General features: G+C 43.2%; 1 protein-coding gene, 2 long non-coding RNA genes and 1 pseudogene across 9 annotated transcripts in view; 3 read left to right on the forward strand and 1 right to left on the reverse strand.

Moving 5' to 3' along the window:
- LOC111925881 (uncharacterized) overlaps positions 1-20,689 on the forward strand; it is a 45,085-nt gene that overhangs the window by 14,785 nt on the left and 9,611 nt on the right. Inside the window, exon 6 of one of the 6 annotated variants that reach the window (XR_002862543.2) lies at positions 11,734-11,813. The exons of 2 other annotated variants lie outside the window; for them this stretch is intronic. This is a non-coding gene — a long non-coding RNA (uncharacterized LOC111925881). Of the gene's footprint in view, positions 1-5,361; positions 5,430-10,529; positions 10,617-11,733; positions 11,814-20,689 lie in introns of those variants that run through there. 3 more of the 6 variants (XR_002862542.2, XR_015282826.1, XR_015282827.1) reach the window with 3 other exon arrangements.
- Positions 6,584-9,568, forward strand: LOC147654664 (uncharacterized; annotated as a pseudogene).
- Positions 13,723-18,789, forward strand: LOC147654665 (uncharacterized). Its single transcript, XR_015282831.1, has 3 exons — positions 13,723-13,861; positions 14,107-14,175; positions 14,609-18,789. It is a non-coding gene; the product is annotated as an uncharacterized LOC147654665 (long non-coding RNA).
- The window catches only part of GCLC (glutamate-cysteine ligase catalytic subunit), a 39,580-nt gene continuing 35,945 nt past the window's right edge, over positions 17,055-20,689 (reverse strand). For both annotated transcript variants that reach the window (XM_086876087.1, XM_086876086.1), the window contains one exon: positions 17,055-18,745. In XM_086876087.1, the coding sequence (XP_086732213.1) occupies positions 18,540-18,745 (206 nt within the window). In that variant the 3' untranslated portion in view covers positions 17,055-18,539. The remainder of the gene's footprint in view (positions 18,746-20,689) is intronic.

The raw sequence follows: 20,689 nt of genomic DNA on the forward strand, positions 1-20,689 counted from the left end.
ACTGCCTTCTGCCTGTTGAAATTATCTTCAATATTTTGAGCTAAATTTGGTGTCTTTCTGCATGTCCTAGGAGTGCTAGGGAGATGTGTCCACATCATGTCCTTACTGCAGCTCCTGACTGAAGGCATGTAGGTGATGTCCCCCTCTCTCTATCTCTGCCACTTTTTCATGTCTTAGAGCAAGGTGCTTAATAATTTTGCTGTGTTTCAGATCACACAACTGGAAATTGCTTTCAAGGTCTAAAATATGGCCCTAGCCTTATTAAGAGCTATGTGCTTCCAGACAGGAGAGATCCTGCCACCTACCACTTAAGTAAGTGTTATGTCCAGGCCATTGAACAGAAGTGCCTTGACAGCTTCCCAGGTGACAGCTGGCCTCCACTGCCTGTTTTCTGTCAGCCCACAGGATGATGATGTAAAACCTGTTGGCTGCAGGGGTGTAAATAGCAGGTCTTCTTTCACAACTGCCCCGGGCTGAGAAAGGCAGAGCAGGACTCATCAATATTACAATCAAGGCTGGGCAGCTGCTTCTGGCAGCAAGACAGGGGAGGTGTGGGCTGCCTACCTTGGCTGCACTTTCTCCCAAAATCCTGGCACCTGGTGGCTCTGATCCCACTTTGCTTTTTCACCTCACCCCAGAACCATAAGCAAAGTCTCTTTATGCTTGAATTTTGCTTATTCTGCTGAGAAGTTTGGAGCCCTTGTCATATACCAAATTACTGAACTTCAACTGACAAACGTAAATCTTTAATCACAGTAATTTACCCTCAGCACACTACTGCAAGAAAATGGATCAAATTGTTCTTCCAGCTCTGTTTGGGCAGTTGCACAATTTTCCAGGAGCTTAAGTGAGGGGAGGATCTGGCCCCTAATCTCCCAGTAGAGTCACAGTTGCTGCTCAGAGTACCTCCTCCCAAATCCTCTGAGCTCTTGGGCAGTTCTCCTGTTTCAAATTGCCTTGAAAGCACCAAAAAAATAGAGTAATCTGTTGAGGCAAGCTTGCCTGAATGTTTCATTGTTCCTTTGTTTCTAAACACATGGAAGCTGATTTACTTCTGCTGCTATCCAGTTAGCGAGGAACAACTACTTTATAAAAATAACACTTGGGAAACACAAAGGGAAAACAATTGAAGTTTGAACATGAATAGCCGTAAGCCCAAAAAGAGTCATATCTGACAATGAAGAAAAACTAAACAGATTTATTCTTTCTATATATAAAGCAAACTATGTTTTTAAATCCATAAGAACAAATGCCCTTTGTTTTCAATGCATGGTCAAAAACTGTGGCATTGGTAGCAGGGGAAAACAGTTTTAGTGCTTTGCTGGAGGAAAATGGCCTCAGCACTTCCCATCTTCGTCAGTGAACTATTCCCCAGCTGTGGCAAACAGCTAGGCATGGCTGGGGCACACTTGCATTCCTCCTGAAAGCCATGTTTTCCCCTTTTCCCTCCCAGCTGTGGAGTTCAGTGCTTGCTCCGAGGTCAGTGAGTAAGCCTGTTAGAGAAACACAAGGTATTATTAACATTGAAATATTCTTGAGGTGCTCTTGTGATTTTTTTTACAATACTACTAAAGATATGTTAATGTAATATTTATTTCCAGGCAGCAAGTGAAGAACCCAAACATATGATGATAGGTACAAATGTATTTTTGTCATCCACAGAGGGCTTTACTGAAAGCACAAGAATGAGCTCTAATGTCTGCACAATCCTGTGCTTGATTACTTACTCTTTCTTCCAGGATCCACAAGAAATTTAGCTTGCAGCACGAGGTGATTTTAGTTTTGCCATGAAAACAGGACAAAATAATAGTTTTCACATAAAATCTTAAATTGTGTGCTAATCTTAACTACCAAAAGATGAGAATAATTTAAGAGAAACCACTTAAAGCACTTTGCGACACTTTCGTGTCCTCTGGTAGTCAGAAGAGGTTTTAAAATGTGGATACACTGCAGGCTATTTTATCTTTCCAGAAAGATGTGTGTAAGTGTATGTGTCAGCAGAGCAATAACCACTTTCTTCTCTTGCGGTAATTTGAAATTTTATGCCATTCCTTACACCTCCTGCAAAATGGACTATTAAGGACAAGGCCTAAATGCAGAAAAGTCACCTACTTTCTCTTCTAGATTTTGTAAAGGATGAACTCTTTATCAAAATCACCTTTTTTTGTGATTTTTGTATTACTTTCCTTGTTCTTGTAATCACATAATTCAAATACAACAGTGAAAAGGGGTAACTGCTCCTCAGAAACAGTTTTCTCTACCCATTGGATACTAATAACTGCTGTAGTGTACAGAACTGGACAGCAGACATGCTGTACTCTTGATCTGTCCACCTCTTTTAAAAATGTTAAACAATTTTTTTCCCAAAATATGTTCAATGTATTTGCAAAGGACTCATTGCCTTCATACATTTAAACAAACTCCAAGTGCAGATGTAGGCTATACAACATCACCAGTGAGTAGATAAGCAGACAGGAAAAATGAAAGGTAGTCTGTTTACCCATTCCACTTGCAAAACACTCCTGCTGGATAATTCTCCACTGTCACTTACTGTCTGTGTAATGCCAAGGTAACCTCAGTGCTGTAAATCTGCATGTACAGCAAACGCAGGTGAGGGAACCCACATCTAGCAGCCTTCCTCCTGTTGATTTAAAATGCTCTGGACATCTCCTGTCAGGCAGTGGTTTGCATGGCTCTGTAGTCTTCATAAGTAACACACCTCTGCTCTGATGTGTGATATATTTTAAACAAATGCCATATGAGGTTGAAGTTGAGAAGGGAAATATGAGGTCAGTAGCACTGGAAATATGTCTTGCACTGGAACTCTTTGAAGGATGACAGTATGTGAATTTGTGCTTAGAAGATCAGGAAAGTTTCTCCAATGTCTATGAAGAGGGCATCAAGCTAGAAGATGAAGGCAAGCATCAACAGAGGTAAGGATATGAGGACATCACAAATTGGAGATATGAGGGGATGTGCATGCTCTGTCAGCTAAAACCAAATTGTTGATGTGACTTCTGGTGGTATCTGCCTTCTAAACATCAGGACATGGTCCTTACATCCTGCCCAAACTTCCTGATGCAGTATTTAGAGCCCATAAAAACTTCTACTTGAAGAAAATTCCTTTCTGCTTTTAGTCCTAGACTCTTTTAGACTGAGATATTCAAAGCAGATCTATGATGCTTTTTCACACACAGCAGTGTTCTGGCTGCTTAATGTCAAAAAGCAACATCATGCTCTGAACCAACCATGATAGATTTTCTGATCTTTTCCTCTCTTTGTTTGTGTGTGTCTCTGCCACAACTCAATCGTTGTCCATTGGACTACATTAGAAACCTGCCTGAAATCAAATGGTTATTCATTTTGTACCAGTGGATAGACCAGCTTGGGTTATGTAGTTGTGGACATCTTGTACATATCACTGGACTGGAAAGAAGTAATAGCTGAGGTCTTCTTCAGGCAAGTGGAAGAAGCTTTGTTTGATCAAATTGATTTGGAATAGTCAACATGGATTTATGAAAGTGAAATCATGCTTATCCAAACTCATGACCTTCTATGATGAGAAGAGTGGCGTGGTGGATGAGTGGATGTTCTCTTTCTTGGCATAAGCAGAGAAGTATGGACATGATAAGTGAACAATGAGGTGGACTGACAGCTGTGTGAACTGACAAGCTTAAAGGGTTGTGATCAGTGGCACAAAGTCCATCTGGAGGCCTGTTACTAGGAGTGTACTCAAAGGTTGATACTGAGACTGCTATTACTTAACATCTTCATTAATAACTTGGGTGATGGGAATGGGAAGAGCTCAGGAAATTTTTAAATGGTTCAAAATTGTGAGGAATGGCTGATACCATTCAGAGGGGCTTGGACAGCCTGGGGAAAGGGTCAGAGAGGAATCTCATTGAGCTCAGTAAAGAAAAATACAAAGTCCTACACCTGGGGAGGAGTAGCTCCATGTCCCTTACAGACTAGGGGCCAACTAGCTGGAAAAGAACATGGCAGAAGAAGGCCTTGAGTGTCCTGGTCAAGCTGACCATGAACCAGCAATTCTCCCTCACAGGAAAAAAGGCTAATAGTACCCTGGCCTGCATCAGGCACAGTGTTGTCAGCATGCTGAGGGAAGTGACACTTCTCCTCTGGTGAGGCCACACCTGGAGTGCTGTGCCACTGCTGGGCTCTCCTGGACGAGGAAGGTGTGACCTCAATGGATTTGGTCCCATTAAGTATCTGAGAGTTGATTAAGGGAGAGAAACAACTGTCCCATGAGGAAAGGCAGAGAGAGCTGTGATTGTTTGGACTGGAGAAGAGAAAGCTCAGGGGGAGTCTTTTTATTGGATATAAATACCTGATAGGATGATATGAAGAAGGCAGAGCCTTTTCTCAGATACCAACAGGATAAGAGGCACTGGGCACATACTCAAGCACAGGAAATTCTATCTGAAATAAGCAAACATTTTTTACTGTGAGGATGGCCAAACACTGGCACAGGCTGCCCAGACAGGCTGTGGGGTTTCCATCTGTATAGGTATTCAAAAGCCATGAGGGCATGGTCTTGGGTGGCATGTTCTAGCTGACCCTGCCTTAAGAAGGGTGGCAAGGGGTAGACTAAATGGTCTCCAAATGTCTCTTCCAACTGTTATATGCTTCTATTCCCTAATTTCCAAATTTCTATGCACTTGAACTGTACTTTTCTTTATCAGGAAAGCAAATCAGTTCCTGCAGACATTACAGGGAACAAGCAGTGATATTAGATCCCCTCCATGCATGAGAGCCTCTTTTTCCTATTTCAGACACAAAGTGAGGATGTAGCTTTTAGATGTTTTAGAAAAAGTTGGATATGAAGACAGTGTGTGAAAAGAATATTTGCTACATGTGACTCAAATACTGCTTGATTTACACAAGGTTGAATGCTAAATTTCTGAGGCTTTGCCATTGCCAGGAGCTGCAGTGCTTGACCAGCCTCCTCATCTGTGAAGGGCTCCTTTGGTCCTGTATAGTACATGATATGTCATCAAGTACTGCTGGATGTAGCCCCAAATGCATAACATTCCTCTAGTTCTGTAGAGAGTCAGGTGACTAAACCAAGAAAATATTTGGGTAGATGAAAGTTAAGATGTTGTTATATCTAATTCATAGATATAACCTGGTTTTGCCAGTGGAAGGTGGTGGGAGGCACATAAGCTACATCTCTACTAGTAAATGACGTAGTTAAGGGAGCTGACTCACCTGTCAGCTTTACTTGGATCCATATGCTGGCTTTGGCTAGGGCAATTTTCTTTACAGTGGCAGGCATGGGGCTGTGTTTTGGATCTGTGCTGAACACAAGGTTGATAATATAGAGATGTTTTTGATATTGTTCAGCAGGGCTTACCTGAGAGCCAAGGCCTTTTCTGCTTTCCACACTGCCACACTGGCAAGGAGGCTGGAGGGGCATGGGAAGCTAGAAGGAGACACAGGTGACCCAAACTAACCAAAGGGATTTTCCAGACCATATGGCATCGTGCTCAGTATATAAAATGGGGGAAGAAAAAGGATCAGAAGGCATTTGGAATGATGGCATTTGTTTTCCTGAGTCACTGTCACATGTGAAAAGGCCTTGCTCTTCTGGAGATGCCTGAACATCTACCATGGGTAGCAGTGAATTAATTCCTTGTTTTGTTTTGTTTGCATGTGGGGCTTTTGCTTTTTCCATTAAACTGTCTTTATCTCAACCCACAGGTTTTCTAGCTTTTACTCTTCTGATTTTCTCCCTGATCCTACTGAAGGGGGAGTGAGTGAGCAGCTGTGTGGGGCTTGGCTGTGGGCTGGGGTTAGACCACAACATCATACAGCTCAATTCTACCTGCCTCTGAATAGTGTGGCTGCATCCTGCCTGTGTGACTCGTGGGCTGTGCCTGCAGAGTGCAGGGGAGCTTGAGCTGGGAGCATGCAAGGAATAAGCTAACCATATATTTTTTTGACAAATATGTGACCAGGTACAGGCCATTTATGCTGTCCTTAGACTGCATCTGAGCACCAAATATTTTCTGCCTAATGGTAGGGCTAGGTATCCATTCCACGATTCCAAGTAACAAGTAATTCTATCAAAGCATCTAGTTAATATTAACAGACTGTTGTAACAGTGTTGCCCAAGATGTGGCCTGTACCCATTAATTAGATTATAAGATATCATTGGGAAAGTAGTTGGGACATGAGAAAGAGCAACTAGAGGTAGATTAATACATTACTTAAGTATTTAGGGAGATGATGTGAATCACTCCTGTTCACCTGGAACAGGAATATGGAGCAGAACAGTTGAAAATGCTGCTGCATAGCAAAGTCAGTAGGAAATACTGGGGCTTTTTTTACATTCTGCATTAAGGCTGTTAGACACGTAGCCTTGTGAGAGGTCTGAGTTATCTCAGGAGAGGCACCTACCTGTTCTGTGTGACTGCTGAGAGGGCTGGGCAGACTTCACCCTGCTGTCAAGGAGCACAGAAACATGGCTGCAGCTGGTCTAGTTGTCTCCCTTGCAATGCTACTGTGTTTGGAGGGCTCACTCAGAAAGCTGAAGATTTTAATTCAGTTGCATGCTCATCCACTAATGGCCATCCCCAAGGAGGAGCCTCCAGGCATGGACATGGCTCCCACTGGAGTAGGGCATGTGCATGCTGGTGACTGGGAGTTTACCTCCTAGGGGTCCTCTTCTAAGTTGCCAATTCTCTTCTGTACTCTACTTGTGAGTGCTTGAATTCCAATCCAGATTCCAATGCCTGCCTGATAATCTGAGGTCTGTCCTTTCTAATATGCCTGCTTCCCCACTAACATTGAATTTTGTAAGAACGTAATTTACTCAGACCAGAAAGCCAATGTTCTCTCCCTGGCAGGTGTGGATGCTTAGGGAAAGAACACAAGGAGCTAGTACAAAATGATGCTTCCCTGACTTATTTACCCCATTCCAGCATCCCATGGTTTGTGGATTTCCTTGGACAGAAATGACTCCCAGGCACTGGTAACCAGAACACTGAATATTAAGCCCAACAATAACAATAATAGTAATGACAATGCCGATGATGACATTATCTTAGTACTAGCCACATCTTTTCCATTAATTTGGCTGATCACTTGGAACACCCTTTTATATTTTTGCCTCTTGCAATGATCAGTTCCACAATTTACTTAGATGATTCAATCATGTTTATCCCCCAGACACCTATTTTCAGGAGAACAATTTCTAAATTACTTTGTCTGCCTCATTATGAAAGACCTATTTTTCTGGAAATTCCCCTTTGTCCTTGGCCATCTCTTGTTCTGTTTTATGTGTTTTGAGATTAGGCAGGAAGAACACTCACACTGCGCAATGTGTATTATACAGAGGTTTACAAATATGCACTGTTTTGTTCTCTGTGGCAGCAAAGTCCAATGAAAAGGCTGGAGAATTTCCATCCTTTCCTCTCTCTCCTGCAGGGACTCTTTAAAAACTGTGTTAAGGAATTGGTTTAGGTACTCTGTTGTGTATATGTAAACCCCCAGAGGCAGCAGCATATCTCTATTGGGTCAGACTGAGATAGAGTTCACTTGTCCCTCACAGTGCAGTGCTTTGCATTGGTAGCTGGAAGGGTGTTGATAACACACCAGTGTTCTGGATACTGCTGAGCAGCACCGTCCCTGTAACATTTCTTCTGCTCCACCAAGGGGCTGGGAGAGGGCAAGATCCTGGGAGGTGATGCAACGAGGCTAGCTGACCCAAATTAACCAAAAGGATAGATATTCCATACCATATGATGTCAGCTCAGATACAAAAGCTAAGGAAGGGAGGAGGAACAGGGTGCAGCATTTGTTTTTCTACAATGTTTGCCTTCTGGAGCTCCATGTGCTCATGTCCTGCTTCCCGGGAAGTGTCTGAATATTGCTTGCTGATAGGAAGTAGAGATTGCCTTTTCCCTTTGCTTATGTACATGCAAACTTTTTTTTTTTCTTCTTTTTTTTTTTTTTTTTTCTTTAATAAACTACCTTATCTCAACACAAGAGTTGTTTTCCATCTTATTTTCTCTGTCCTGTCCCGCTGGGAAGGGGAGTTAGAGTGGCTTGGCCAGCAACAAGTGCCCAGCCAAGGTCAACCCACTACAGTACTTTTTTTGGCAACCAAACTTCAAGCAAGATAAAGGCAATTGTTTATTGCATGCTATAGTAAATAGTAAATTATAGTTATCGAGTAGCAAGCTCCTGTGAGTTGGTCAGCTGCACTGCTTATCTTCTGTGGATGATGAGGGAGCACACTTCCTTCTCCTTGCCTGAGACTGATGGGAATGCTTTTATAATGCAGTCTCCCATGGTCTTTGCTCATCGTTATGCAAGCTGCAATAATACTAGGTAATACTATTAATCATACTAACTAATACTGTTGGTACGCTATGGAGTTCATGGAATCCAGCATCATCCTGATGTAAGAGAAAACAATCTATAGGAGAGGAGCTATTGAAATCTGCCCTGAGGCACCCAGCTCCTGGGTGGCAGGGTTTGTGGAAGGATTTGGGCAAGTTTTTAGGGTGGTTATCACCTCCCATTACCTAGGGCTTTACCTGAACAGGTAATAAACTCTGACAAACTGACCCATCGAGTGATAGAAGGGTGCCTTGCCCACCCCAATGAAAACCTGCAGCTTCTTGCCCTGCACTGGGGCCTGACATGCACCTATTGAGCAACTGCACAGTACTCTCAGAGGACTCTAGTTGGGGCAGGAGTCCAAACTGCATTTGAGGACACTATGGCTGAGACAGGGACTCAAACTACTGCAACTGCAGTAATTGCTCCAGCAGTGAAAACAAAAAAATGAACAAGGTGAGTTACAGGCTCATGCCACTAATTAGTAAGGGGGGAGGAGGAAGAAGAAGAAGAAGCAGCAGAAGAAGAAGCAGCAGAAGAAAGACAACACACAGGAAGGAGCAGAAGAAGAAGCAGAAGAAGCAGAAGGAGAAGAAGGAGCAGAAGAAGTGGAAGAAACAGAAGAAGCATAAGAAGAAGCAGAAGGAGAAGGAAAAGAAGAAACAGAAGAAGCAGAAGCAGAAGAAGCAGAAGAAAAGAAGGAGAAGGAGAAGGAGAAGGAGAAGGAGAAGGAGAAGGAGAAGGAGAAGGAGAAGGAGAAGGAGAAGGAGAAGGAGAAGGAGAAGGAGAAGGAGAAGGAGAAGGAGAAGGAGAAGGAGAAGGAAAGGAGGGGTTAGGCAGGTCCTTCAACAAAGAAATCAAATGAGTGAGGCAAATTAAACAGGAAACCACAGTTACCCAGTCCCTGACCTCATCAGAACTTCAAGACTTGCAATTACAGCCACCAGCCAGGTGAGCAGATTTCTGCCTGGCTGCTTTAATGCTATGATAGTGGTGATGACAGTCAGCAGTTAGAAGGTCATGAAGCCCAAGAACTGGGATCCCTTGCTAAATATCAGGAAATTGAAAGAGGAATTGTAAAGTAAGGAGCAATTTGCAGCCTCTGGAGATGGCTTCTCTCAAGCTTGGGGGCAAGATATCCATTTACGGAAGAACCATGAACTCCCCAGGGAAGTGGACCACTGCAGATGAAGCTATCCAGTAACTGACAGCAATCAGGATCAGAAGCCCACTACACTCCAGCAGAAAGAGTGATATTAGCAGCCTACAAGGGGGTTTGAGCTGCCTCAGAAGTTGTTGGGACAGAAGCATGTCTCCTCTTGGCACCACAATTGCCTGTCCTACACTGCATGTTTAAAGAAAACATCCCTCAACACCTCAAACAGCCAGTGCTACATGAAGTAAGTAGGTAGCATTGATTACACAACATGCTCAAATGGGAAAATATTATTTCCCAGGAATTCTAGAAGATCTTAGGACTGGCCAGAAGCCAGAGATTTTGGAGCATTGCCTGAGAAAGTGACTCATGCCCAAGAAGCACCACCATATAACTTTCACTTTCTGAGAAGTGCCCTAACCAAAAGGGTCTCATAATAATTTTGAAGCTGAGCCCTTTGTGAAAAACAGAAAGTGACCACTATTGTACTTGGTGGATAGCCTGTTGCTTTCATTCCAGACTGAGTCCCTCTGAGACTTGAGCATTGCTGGTTTGTTCAGTGACTGGACCTACACAGGTCTCTTGGTGTCCCCTCTGTCTGGAGAGCTGTGTGCTGAGATGCCTGGGAAACTTGGGAAGTCAAATGTTCGAAGAGTCTGGAGGTCAGACCCTTGTAAAGGACAATAAATGAGCAAGGGTCTGATGCTTCAACCCATCTTGGAAAAAAAAGTCTCCATAAATGGATTTCTATCACTCCTGATCTACACAAAACATTGCTGTAAGTCTGCAAAAGCTTAAGTTCATGATAGGATAAGTGGCACAAGCAATATAAAGCTTCACCTGCTGTCCCATGGCTCACAGCCATCAGCAGTGACCATTGTCATGTTGTACCCAGATGCTTCCCAGCCTCACCCTCTCTTCAGCACCAAGTACTGACATTTTGACTGAGGCCATTCCTGTTTTACCTCACTGATGCCTTGTTCTTTTTTGGTTTCTATCTGCCACACAGAAAGAAGCAGAAGGAGGTTGGAACCCCCAGCTTTTCTTGGGAAGAAGGAATTGCTTGGCTTTCTTAGCCCAGAAAAGGGTTGACAGCTGCATATCCAAAACTGGTTCCATGGTACCACAGAGCAGTTCCTGCCTGCCTTGCTGTGTGCCAAAGCTAATGAGGGAAGAATATGAAGGCAATCACTTGATGGAAGGAGTGGCTCGAAATATGAGATTTTTTAAAAAAAGTTGGGTTTTTTTGGGTTTTTTTAAGTAAAATTCTGCAAACACAAAAAGGCCTTCCATCCCAAATTACATGCCAGACTTGTCTTGCCTGGACCATCAGGTTTCAGAGACACTGCTAAACTCTCACTGCTATCTGCATCTTCTCTGACTTTTTTCTGTTCTGCCCACTCTTAGCTTGCCTCCTATCACCTCACTTTATTAGGTGGGTTAAGCCTTTGCTGGGTTATTCTCAGCTTCTCATCACTCCTACATGTCCTCCTGGTCTCTATTTCATCTATCCTCCTGTCTCTCAATAAAAGCAGAATTTCCTTTGCCTGTCTCCTTGCAGACAATTTACAACTCACTCCAGACCTGTCTTCTGCCCACACTGAAATCTGAGCTGCCAGATAAACTGAACTTGGACAAACTGGAGCTCCTAAGCACCTCCTTCTTTTCCTTCTTCCTTTTTTTTTATATTTTTTTATTCACCATGGTCAAAATGCCACACACAAACTTGTAACTTGTGCACTCTGTCCTCAAGTCTAGGCTGCAAAAGCCCTTCCTGCCCTTCCCAGGTTTTTTGTGTCTCTTCCACCACCTGGATAGTGGAAGCAGGCACAACCTCCCACTTTGCATCCCATGGGTGTGGGGCTGCTGACATGGAGCTGCAGAGGGGCAGGCAGGCATGGTAGAATCAGGAGGCAGAGTTTACTCAGGAGCAAAAGAAGCAGTCAGTCACACAAGAGATTCAGCCATGGAGATGTGCTACCTGGGGAGAGGAGGGGGCAGGAAGGGTGTGGTCCTGAAGAAGATAAGGCAGGCAGAGAGGGAAGTAATGATGAAGCTAGCCTTTTTCCCTGGAAAACATCTTTGCAGTTCCTCTTGACTAGGTTTAGCTTTGCTTCTTGGAGCAGGCAGAGCTCCTGGGACCACTTGGACAAAGAAGCTGGGAGATGCTGGGTACATGTAATTCAGATTTTTTCCCTTTCCTATCCCCACAGAAACCATCAGGCAAGCTTCAAAACTGGAAACTCGATGTTACATCAGTGTTTCCTGCCCCATTGAAAGAGTTTTTGAAAGTAGCTGCTAAATCACTAGTTCCTGTTTGCTGTAGGGCCTGTCATAGCTGCAGATGTCCAACCAGAGGTATGCCACGAGTCACAGCACTAGTGTTCAGTGATTTCTGCAGTGTCGGTAATGTCGTCTTGGAGGCACATGCCACCTGTGGTGTCCCAGGACACAGCCCAGAGGTGTTTTTTCATGACAAGTATTGGAGAACCTTCAATCTGGCTGATTTTGAGCCAGTGGGTTCCACCAGTAAAAGTTGTTCACAACCAAGTGTTTAAGACAAGCCAAGTTTATACATGGTCTGTATTTGTTGATGGTAAAAGAAAGGAAATGGGTGGGCAAGGCTGTCACTATGTCATCTTTCTGAAACTCTAGGCACAGCCAAGGAAAAGTTGTAAAGACGGCGCATTTTGATGTTAAAATTTATCATAATGCTTTACATTTTAACTGCAATTAGAGTATCAGACTCACTACCTCACATCATACTGTGGGCACTTCTAGATCTGTATTGTGCCTTTGGTTGCCATATGTCAGCTGTGAGGTGTTGCAGCATGTCATTGTAACAGTAAATGTGCTTGGCACCAAAGCTCTGACACACTACAAAACTCTGCTGCATCAGGACAAAAGGAGATAAACCTCCCCTTTCAGGATGAAAGCAGAGCTGGAAACAGTTAACCATTTTGCTGATGTCCTGACACACCTGTCCTGGTGTGCCTGGGAGGTGATCCCTCTGGAGAGCATAGTCCTGGAGGAAGTGTTCCTCTCCCTCGGAGAGCAGCTTGCTGTGGTATATCTTGAAAACTTATACAGAGCTTTGTACGAACAGATGAGTACAGAAGGTACTCAGTGAGAAACACAGCAACCTGCTGGGATTTTTCCTGAATACACTTGTTGCACAGCTGTAATCCTCTAAGTTTCCTTTCTATTCTGTGGATTTTGATTTTCTGAGGCAGGATGAGAAATGTTTGTCCTAGCACTATGCTTGGATTCAGGGAAAGCATCATACTTTATCAGTTAAAAGCAAGGCGAAACATGCCTTGTTTCTGGAAGCCAGAGTCACAGCTGGAGGGACTGAAGTGGGACGCCTGGCTACCTTCTCCCTTCCTAACCATGCCACCTCTTCGAGTCCCTGTGGCCTGAGTAGGAATGGCCAGACACTGATGACACCACATGTACTGTGATCAGTGGGAAGTGGGAAGTCAGAATGAATTTCCAGGGACATGTGGGCACTCCCTTCTGGAGCTCTGTTTTTCACATGCATCGCTGGAAATGGCTGCATCCCTCCCCACGAGAAACTGTGGGATGTGTGCCAGTTCTGAGCTGCAGTGGAAGTAAAAGGAAGAAGACAAAAATCTGAAGTATGTTGCTTTGTGCCATTCTCTGAGGAGGCCTGGACAGATTTTTTTAAAACTGTAAGTGAAGTTTGTTGTCTAGAAATCATTATTTTAAGAGCAAGAGCAAACTGCATTTAAAAGGGGAATCCACCTCTTCACCTCACTCAGTTGCTGAGGATGTGTCATGTCCGGAAGCACTGGAATGTTACATGTTTTAATTTGGATTGTGGCAGTTTTGCTCCCAGCAAAACAAAACATTGGAAAGGGACATACTGGTCTGGACTGCTCCTTAAACAGAGACAGAGGTCTGTCCTGCTTATAGGGCAGAACACATCTCCCAGCTGGGGTGTTCCCAGGCAGCCCCACCACTTGCTTCAGCTTTCTTTTGCCCCTTCGCAGCTGGAATGCAGCAGGGATGGACAGGAATCACCGCTGCTCTGCTCTGTGACCCCACCAGGAGATGCTCATGGGCTAAACCCGTGAGTAGCAACTTGGGCATAAATCCACAGAGTATTTGGACCTGGAATACTGCTGTGGCTCTGGCTCCTTTTCCCCTTTATTGTCAAGAACAACTGTTTTCTCTTCCAGCTCACTGCAACGCCTCTTACTTTAGGAAGACACCTAGGGCTGGCTCTGGACTTAGCAATGAGCTTCATCTGACCTCATCCCTGCACTTTGAGCACACCCCAGAGAGGACCCTGCCTGGCTTTGAGCTCACTGTGCCAAGGTTATTTCATTTTGCTGGCAATGGTCATGCTGCCAAAACCCAGGGATTATATAGGAGTTTATATTGCATTGCTCTGGTTCATCCGGCCGGGGCAAGAAATTACAGGCAGAAGTGGTTTGTGCTGAGAGACAGTACAACAGCCACATCTCCTGCTCTCCACAGTCAGGGGGGTCTGGAGAGCTGGCTGCCAGCTTGGCCTGTCTCCACTAACATCCCATGCTGTCCTCTGTCCTACTGCTCTTTAGAATCAGATGCCTGTAGCTGATGCCAATGGGATGAATAACACAGAGAAATGCTGCAGAGTGGGATGAAAGGTAGGAAATGTGGGTGATGCCAAGTCTTGCTTCCCCTCAGCAGAGAGGTATTTTTTTTGCTGGAAGGCTTTCCTGTTTTTCATTAGGCAGTTGTGTGACGGTCTCTGGGCAAGGAGTCCCAGTCCCTTGCAGTGCCAAGAAAAACACTCTAAGTTCTCGGCCTCTGAATGCCCATGTGGTGAATAAGCTGGCAAGGATTAGATGTCCAGCTCTGCCTGTGCATGCACGGATGGGAACAGGCGGGAAGGAATATAGTCCAAGCTAGAAAATGGTTGAAGGGAAAGAAGAAGCCTAACTGAAAAATGCTGGAGAACTTGAGGTCCTCTTGGCACAAATGCTTCCCCAGCACAAATCAAAGAGTAGGGAGAAAATGGAACCTCTCAAGATGGTAATAGGCTTCTCTCCTTCATTCTTTCCTCCTCTCTACCTCCAGTTACCTCTTCTGAACATGACCTGCCAGAGCAACACACAGCAAGCAACTCCTCACTGCCATACAGACTTGGCTGTAGTCAAAGCACTGACAATAAGACACTCCTTAAGATCTTTCATCAGAATTTGTACCATCAGATAAAAATCTGCTTACTTTTGATCTAATTGCATTTAATAGGAACTTAGATTTTTTCCAGAGTAAGAACAATTGCTGCTGCTTAAATATTTTATAAGCTAGCATTTTTTTGGCCAGAACACAAATTCTTAGAAGTCAATGATGAGGAGTCATCATGCACCAACACTTTTTTTTTTTTTTGAGCACAATGTGGCTCTGGGTATTACTTTAACTTTCCTTCACTAGGAAGGAAAATTTACTTTTTACTTTCTCACTGTCAGCATGATTTTAGTTTTCCCTTTGTGTCATGTCACAGAGGTGTAACTTTGGAACAACTGTGAGATACATTACTAAATTCAATGGCTAAATTAACATTATTTTCAAAGACTGAGAAAAGAGTTTACAGTCATTTCTTGCTTAACAGAAGCCATAGTATCTTGCCCAGTTGTTCAATTCATAGCCAGCATTTAGTTATGCTTTTCTTCAGGGAAGACATTGCTTTGTTCAAAGGGAGACACAATGCTGCTACACAAGCTGCAGAAACTTGCATTTACTGTTCCCACTGCTGTACAGAGTGAATCCTCATACTTGAGAGGGAATAGGCAGAAAGCGCTGTAGCCTGCAAAGCCTTCCTGACTTTACCCATCTAGAAGAATCTTACAAGCAGGAGTTTCCCATTTCTAAGGGAATCTTATTCCAGGGAACACTCTATTTGGTTTGCATGGTCCTGGTTTGGTATTGGTCTATAGGGGTGGCTTCTGTGAGAAGCTGCTGGAAGCTTCCCCCATGTGCAAGAGTAAATAACAGATAGCTGCAATATGGACCTGCTGCTGGCCCAGGCTGAGCCCATCATCAACAGTGGCAGTGCTTCTGGAATAGTGTATTTAAGAAAAAGATAAAAAAATGCACAACAGCACTCAGCTGGACACAGGGAGTGAGAATATGCGTGAGAAACAGCTCTGCAGACACCAAGGTCAGAGAAAAAGGAGGGGGAGATGGTGTTCCAGGTGCCAGAGCTAAGATGCCCTGCAGCCCATGAAGGTCCATGGGGATGCAGAGGTCCACCCACAGCTTCTACAAGAACCCCCAGCAAAGCAGATGGATGCCCAAAGGAGGCTGTGGTCCTGTGGGAAATCCACAATGGCACAGACTCCTGGCAGTACCTGTGGCACTGTGGAGAGAGGAACCAAGGCTGGAGCAGGTTTGCACCACTCCCAGAAAGGCAAGCTGCTTGCAGAGCTCTGTGCACAAACTAAAGAAGTATTTTAAGGATGTAAGAGGCCACAATAAAAGCATGGCTGTAAAAATCCAGAAACAAAGACATTTGAACATAGTCTGACACAAGAGAAAACTGCCATCAGTGTTCATAGCATCAAGACCTCTGGAGATCACAATGGGATCTTGTAGCTGAAAACTGAGTGGAAGGCATGAAGCATGTTACTGGGGCTGAACTGGGGCCAACACAAATGCTGTGACTGGTGCACAGTTAGTCTTGGGCAAGGAAGCAATCACAATTCACCTCAGGTGTCTGATACTTCTTCCCCTCCCTTTGCTTACAATTGTTGGAAAGGTCATTATTTTCTTGAAAGCATTTCATGACTGCAGAGACAGAAGTCCTGTATGCATAGCCCAAAGGAGCTTCTCATGTTCTCTTTAGAAGCTCGGCCGGGCTTGAGGCTTGGACTAGGGTTTGCTTCTCTACTTCAGAGTGGACACAGACAGAACAGAGCCACCTCTAAGTTGTATTCAAAGAAAATGGCAAAGGTTGGCCCCTGTACCTACAGCAACTCTGGTTTGTGCTGACAGCCTTCACCACACTGTAAAGAAAAGAATGGATCACATACCTGAACTCTTCATCTACTGAATGTACAATGCTTAGACACTGCAACCATGAATGTCTCAAAAAAGAGCAGCAGCTCTGTGATCTCACTCATCCCTTCTGGAAACACACACACAAGAACTCAGGAGGGAAACTTCCAGCCACAACTTTTAAGGCATCATGACAAAATGTTCTCTAACTTACAGGACACATTGTCGGCCAGAAGGGTGATTCAATGCCAACTGAAAGGGAATAAGGACGTGTACTGATGCACTACCAGCAGAAAAGCATTCCAACTATTTTTAGGGGTTTTCCAAGCACAGCAGCTCATGCTGTGCAATCAGACAGATGCTACCTTGACAATATCAAGGACTTCTTTGCTGTAAGAGTGTCAGACCATTTGTCTGAGTCCTGAGAAGCCTCACTGTGAACAAAGTGAGTCTGGGTAATTTATACTTGCCAGGTATGCAACTCCTCCCTTTTTTAATCTGAAAACATGGGTTCAAGTCATGCAAGTGACCAACACATACTGCAAATTTTATTTTTATTTCCTTATTACAGAAACTAAATTAGCATATGCCTACATCTTAATTAAAACAATTTCACCACTGCAGAAAAAGAGCATTCTTTTTACTCTCTAAAGCACACCTGTGAACACAGAACAAAGTGTAATTCAGTACATAAAAGCTTCTTGGTGCACCTCTCACTGCAGTTTCTGCATTAGTTCTGTTTAAAAAATCATTACACCTTAGGTATTTATATATGCTTCCATTAAGCTTTGCATCTTCTACCCTAATGCAATTCACTTGTAGAAATCAGTTAAGAAGCTAAATCAAAAAGGCCCCTTAAGTTTGCTTTATTTACATATACAATGGCTGAATTTAAATAGTTTACAGTCACTCCCTGCACCAGCTTCCAATTCAAAGGATTAGTGCATTCCAAAATTTCTCTTTAAACTGTTTTCTAGAGGGGATCAAGTTGTCCATAACTTCAGCTATGTAGGTAACCCCAGCCGCCTACATGAATTACCTTATAGAAAATAAACATGCTGACAGAAATATTTGTAATTAACAAAATGATAAAATGAAAAACTCAACCTTCAGGAAGAATAGACAGAAGTTTGGTTTTGTGCTGCAGTCATTGTCGACTATGGGAACAGCAACAATGTGGGAGAAGAGCAGTCAAGCAGGCTGAAGTCCAGAGCAGGTGTCTCTGGTTGTGAAGAGCTGTATGTCCAGCTCTCGATACATCTCCTGTTACTACTTTTTTGTGAAATCATTGGGCAGATTTCTGAACTGAGACAGCATATAGATTATTTCAGAGGGGAAGAAAATGCCTGTGCATCTGCAGGCAGGCTGACTTGCATTATCTGAATAAAGACAGATCTGTTCCTCTGAGTCTTACAGTTTACAAGTGGATGCAGGTTTTGTGGCAACTAAGAAACTGCTCTGAGATTACCAACTGGGACTCACATATATTTGTCTGTTCTTATATACTTTCAAAACCCAAAAGGAAAAAGTATCTGTGATTCAGGTAGATCCAGAAGGATTTTTTTTTTTCTTACACAATAAGGTAAATTACTTAGCACATTCCAGGTTAAAAAAATTACAGTAAACATTCAGTAACTGGAATGCATATAATATACAAGTACCATTACATTTACAAAGCTGTTCATGACAATTTTTCTTTCTATATTAAGCATAAAAAAGTTACAAGCTAATTCACAATAACCTTAGTTACAATGTTATTAAAATACATTGATGTTAATCATAAAAATATTTTACTATTTACATGTATATTGTATAAATGTTAACAATAAGAATATGCCTATTTTAGGATGCCTTAAATGAACATTTAGGCAGATTGGCCCATTTTATAGTGCAGTATCCCTGTTTTGGTCTTCACACCATGAAACTGTACCAGATTCACAGTATCTTTGCTAGTGCTTTGCTAAAAGGCTTAATCTTTTTATTATTTAAGAAACATTCATTCATTCACTGATTACAAAGAGTCAGTTTTGTTTCCACTTTGTTTCTTATTAAATCCTACCCCCAATAGTTCAGGACACTCTGCCTGGCCTTGAGCGATTTGGTTGCATTTCCACATAAGGCTGTAATTAATTTCATCAGTTATCACACTGTCTTGCTTGTAGTCTGGATGCTGTGCAATGAATTCCCTCATCCATCGAGCAACTGTCATTAATTCTCCTGTGGGCAAAAAGAAATTAAAATTTCACAGTTTATACATCTAATTTAGCAGTAGAACACCTGTATGTTCTGTGTCCTATATACACAATTAATGACTAGCCCATGCTTTCGTAAGAAACACATTCCTATACTTTTTGGTTTTTAAATATGGCTAAACTGCAGGCACAATTAAGCTGGCATATCCCTGATGGTCTAAAAGCCACTTATCTGGTGCAATTTTCCAGCTTTCAGATGTTTCAATGACATAATGCAGAGAGAAGTAGCAACTGGAACAGGTGCTACCAACAGATTGAATAGCAAAAGGTCTTAAACACTTCATTTAACAGAGAATCTGGCTGAGATGAATCAACAGACACCTCTGCACTACTACATTTATATAAAATAAGTCTGTAGTTGAGCCATCCAACTGAGCTGCTGATTTTGATCAGTCAACCTTGGCTTACTATTCTTTCTCCCTCTGCCAGGTACTCTAGCAAAAAATAGGCTGGTTCCGAATTATACTGACTTCTGGTTTGTACACAGTGCCTCTGCTTCACTCCCCAGTTCTTGGGTTGGTCAGCAGGTACCTAAGGGTCTCCAGCACCTCTATACAAGGTCACTGGATGACAAACACTACTTGCAGGAGGCTGGTATCCCCATAAAGTAGCAGCTGGGGGCTGGCTGGACCAGTGTCCAGGCTGATGAATCTTGCTCCTGAATGCAGCATGTGCAAGCAAACCTTAACTACTACAAGTTTAAGGTAACACTAACAGTTAAGTCATTAAGATGGACTGATGGGATGCTCAAAGAGCACAGAAACTTTCATGGCTAGTTACTGGAACATCAGCCTCATTGTGAGAGTGGATACAGTCAAGGGCTTCCACTACAGAAGTCTTTGGTTTAAGCTTATTATAAAAAGCAAGAGGAATCAAGTTAGAGAAAGCATGAATGAAAACAAATAAAAAGTAAGAAGAATCCAACACTATTCAGAAATATCCTAGCAGTGGTTTTGAACAGATGTACACAAAGACAAATCAGAAAAATTGCAGAAAGTACCGGAAAGAACAGCAGAATTAAAAAGGTTATTAGAAATCGAAATGTGGTTCAAAAACCAGAAGTGATGTTTTAAAGGAATGAGGCCAGAGTTTACACTTCTACATAAGTGGGCAGGAAAAAAAATTACTTAAGAGGCTTTATTTGTTGAAGGCACTAAAAGCTCAACATGAAACTTTCTGACACCAACAAGAAGCAGGGGGCCTGCAAGAAAGCCAGTGGAGTCAGGAGATGAGTGAAGCTTCAAAAGAGACATGTTTGAAGTGCAAGCCTTGCAGGCATCAGTGCTGGAGGAGCCGGGGAGTGTCCAGTGCACACCAACACAGACACCTAGTGGCCAGGCAGCCCAGGCACTCACTATCCCTGCAGAACCCTGCACACCTTCACTGGGAACACAGCCTGCAGCTCTCTAAAGTACCACTGACTGACAAAAGGTGTGATACACCTTCCAGGCAAAGAGAGGCAGAGGGACTAAGTTCCGGAGCTACCGTATACTGGAGAAGTCCACACAATTATGAATGCTGACGACAAGTGAGTAGATAAACATGATCCTACAGCACAGGAACTAGAAGACATATGATGGAATAACTGTGATGAGCATTTAAACATGAAAAACTACAGAATTACTTTTTTTCAAAAAGCATATAATAGAATTGTGTCATTTCTTATTGTATGACTTTAGGGGGACTAAAAGTGTATCTGCTTCAAGAAAGGTAAGGTAAAGATCATGGAAATCTGTGAATGCTCATCAAGTTCTGTAATTACCATGCTGAGGGCAGCCATGAGAGCACACAGACAAGAACAACTTGATGCTGCTACCTCAGTACTGCTTTCATTAATATTTGGTGCTGGTCAGCAGCTGCTGCTGGCCTAGCAAATCTGTAGTCTCACTTGAGTGGTGGCAGTCACACA

The sequence above is a fragment of the Cyanistes caeruleus genome, chromosome 2, assembly GCF_971803275.1.
Source record: "Cyanistes caeruleus chromosome 2, bCyaCae1.hap1.1, whole genome shotgun sequence".
In the NCBI taxonomy this organism is placed as follows: Eukaryota; Metazoa; Chordata; class Aves; order Passeriformes; family Paridae; genus Cyanistes; species Cyanistes caeruleus.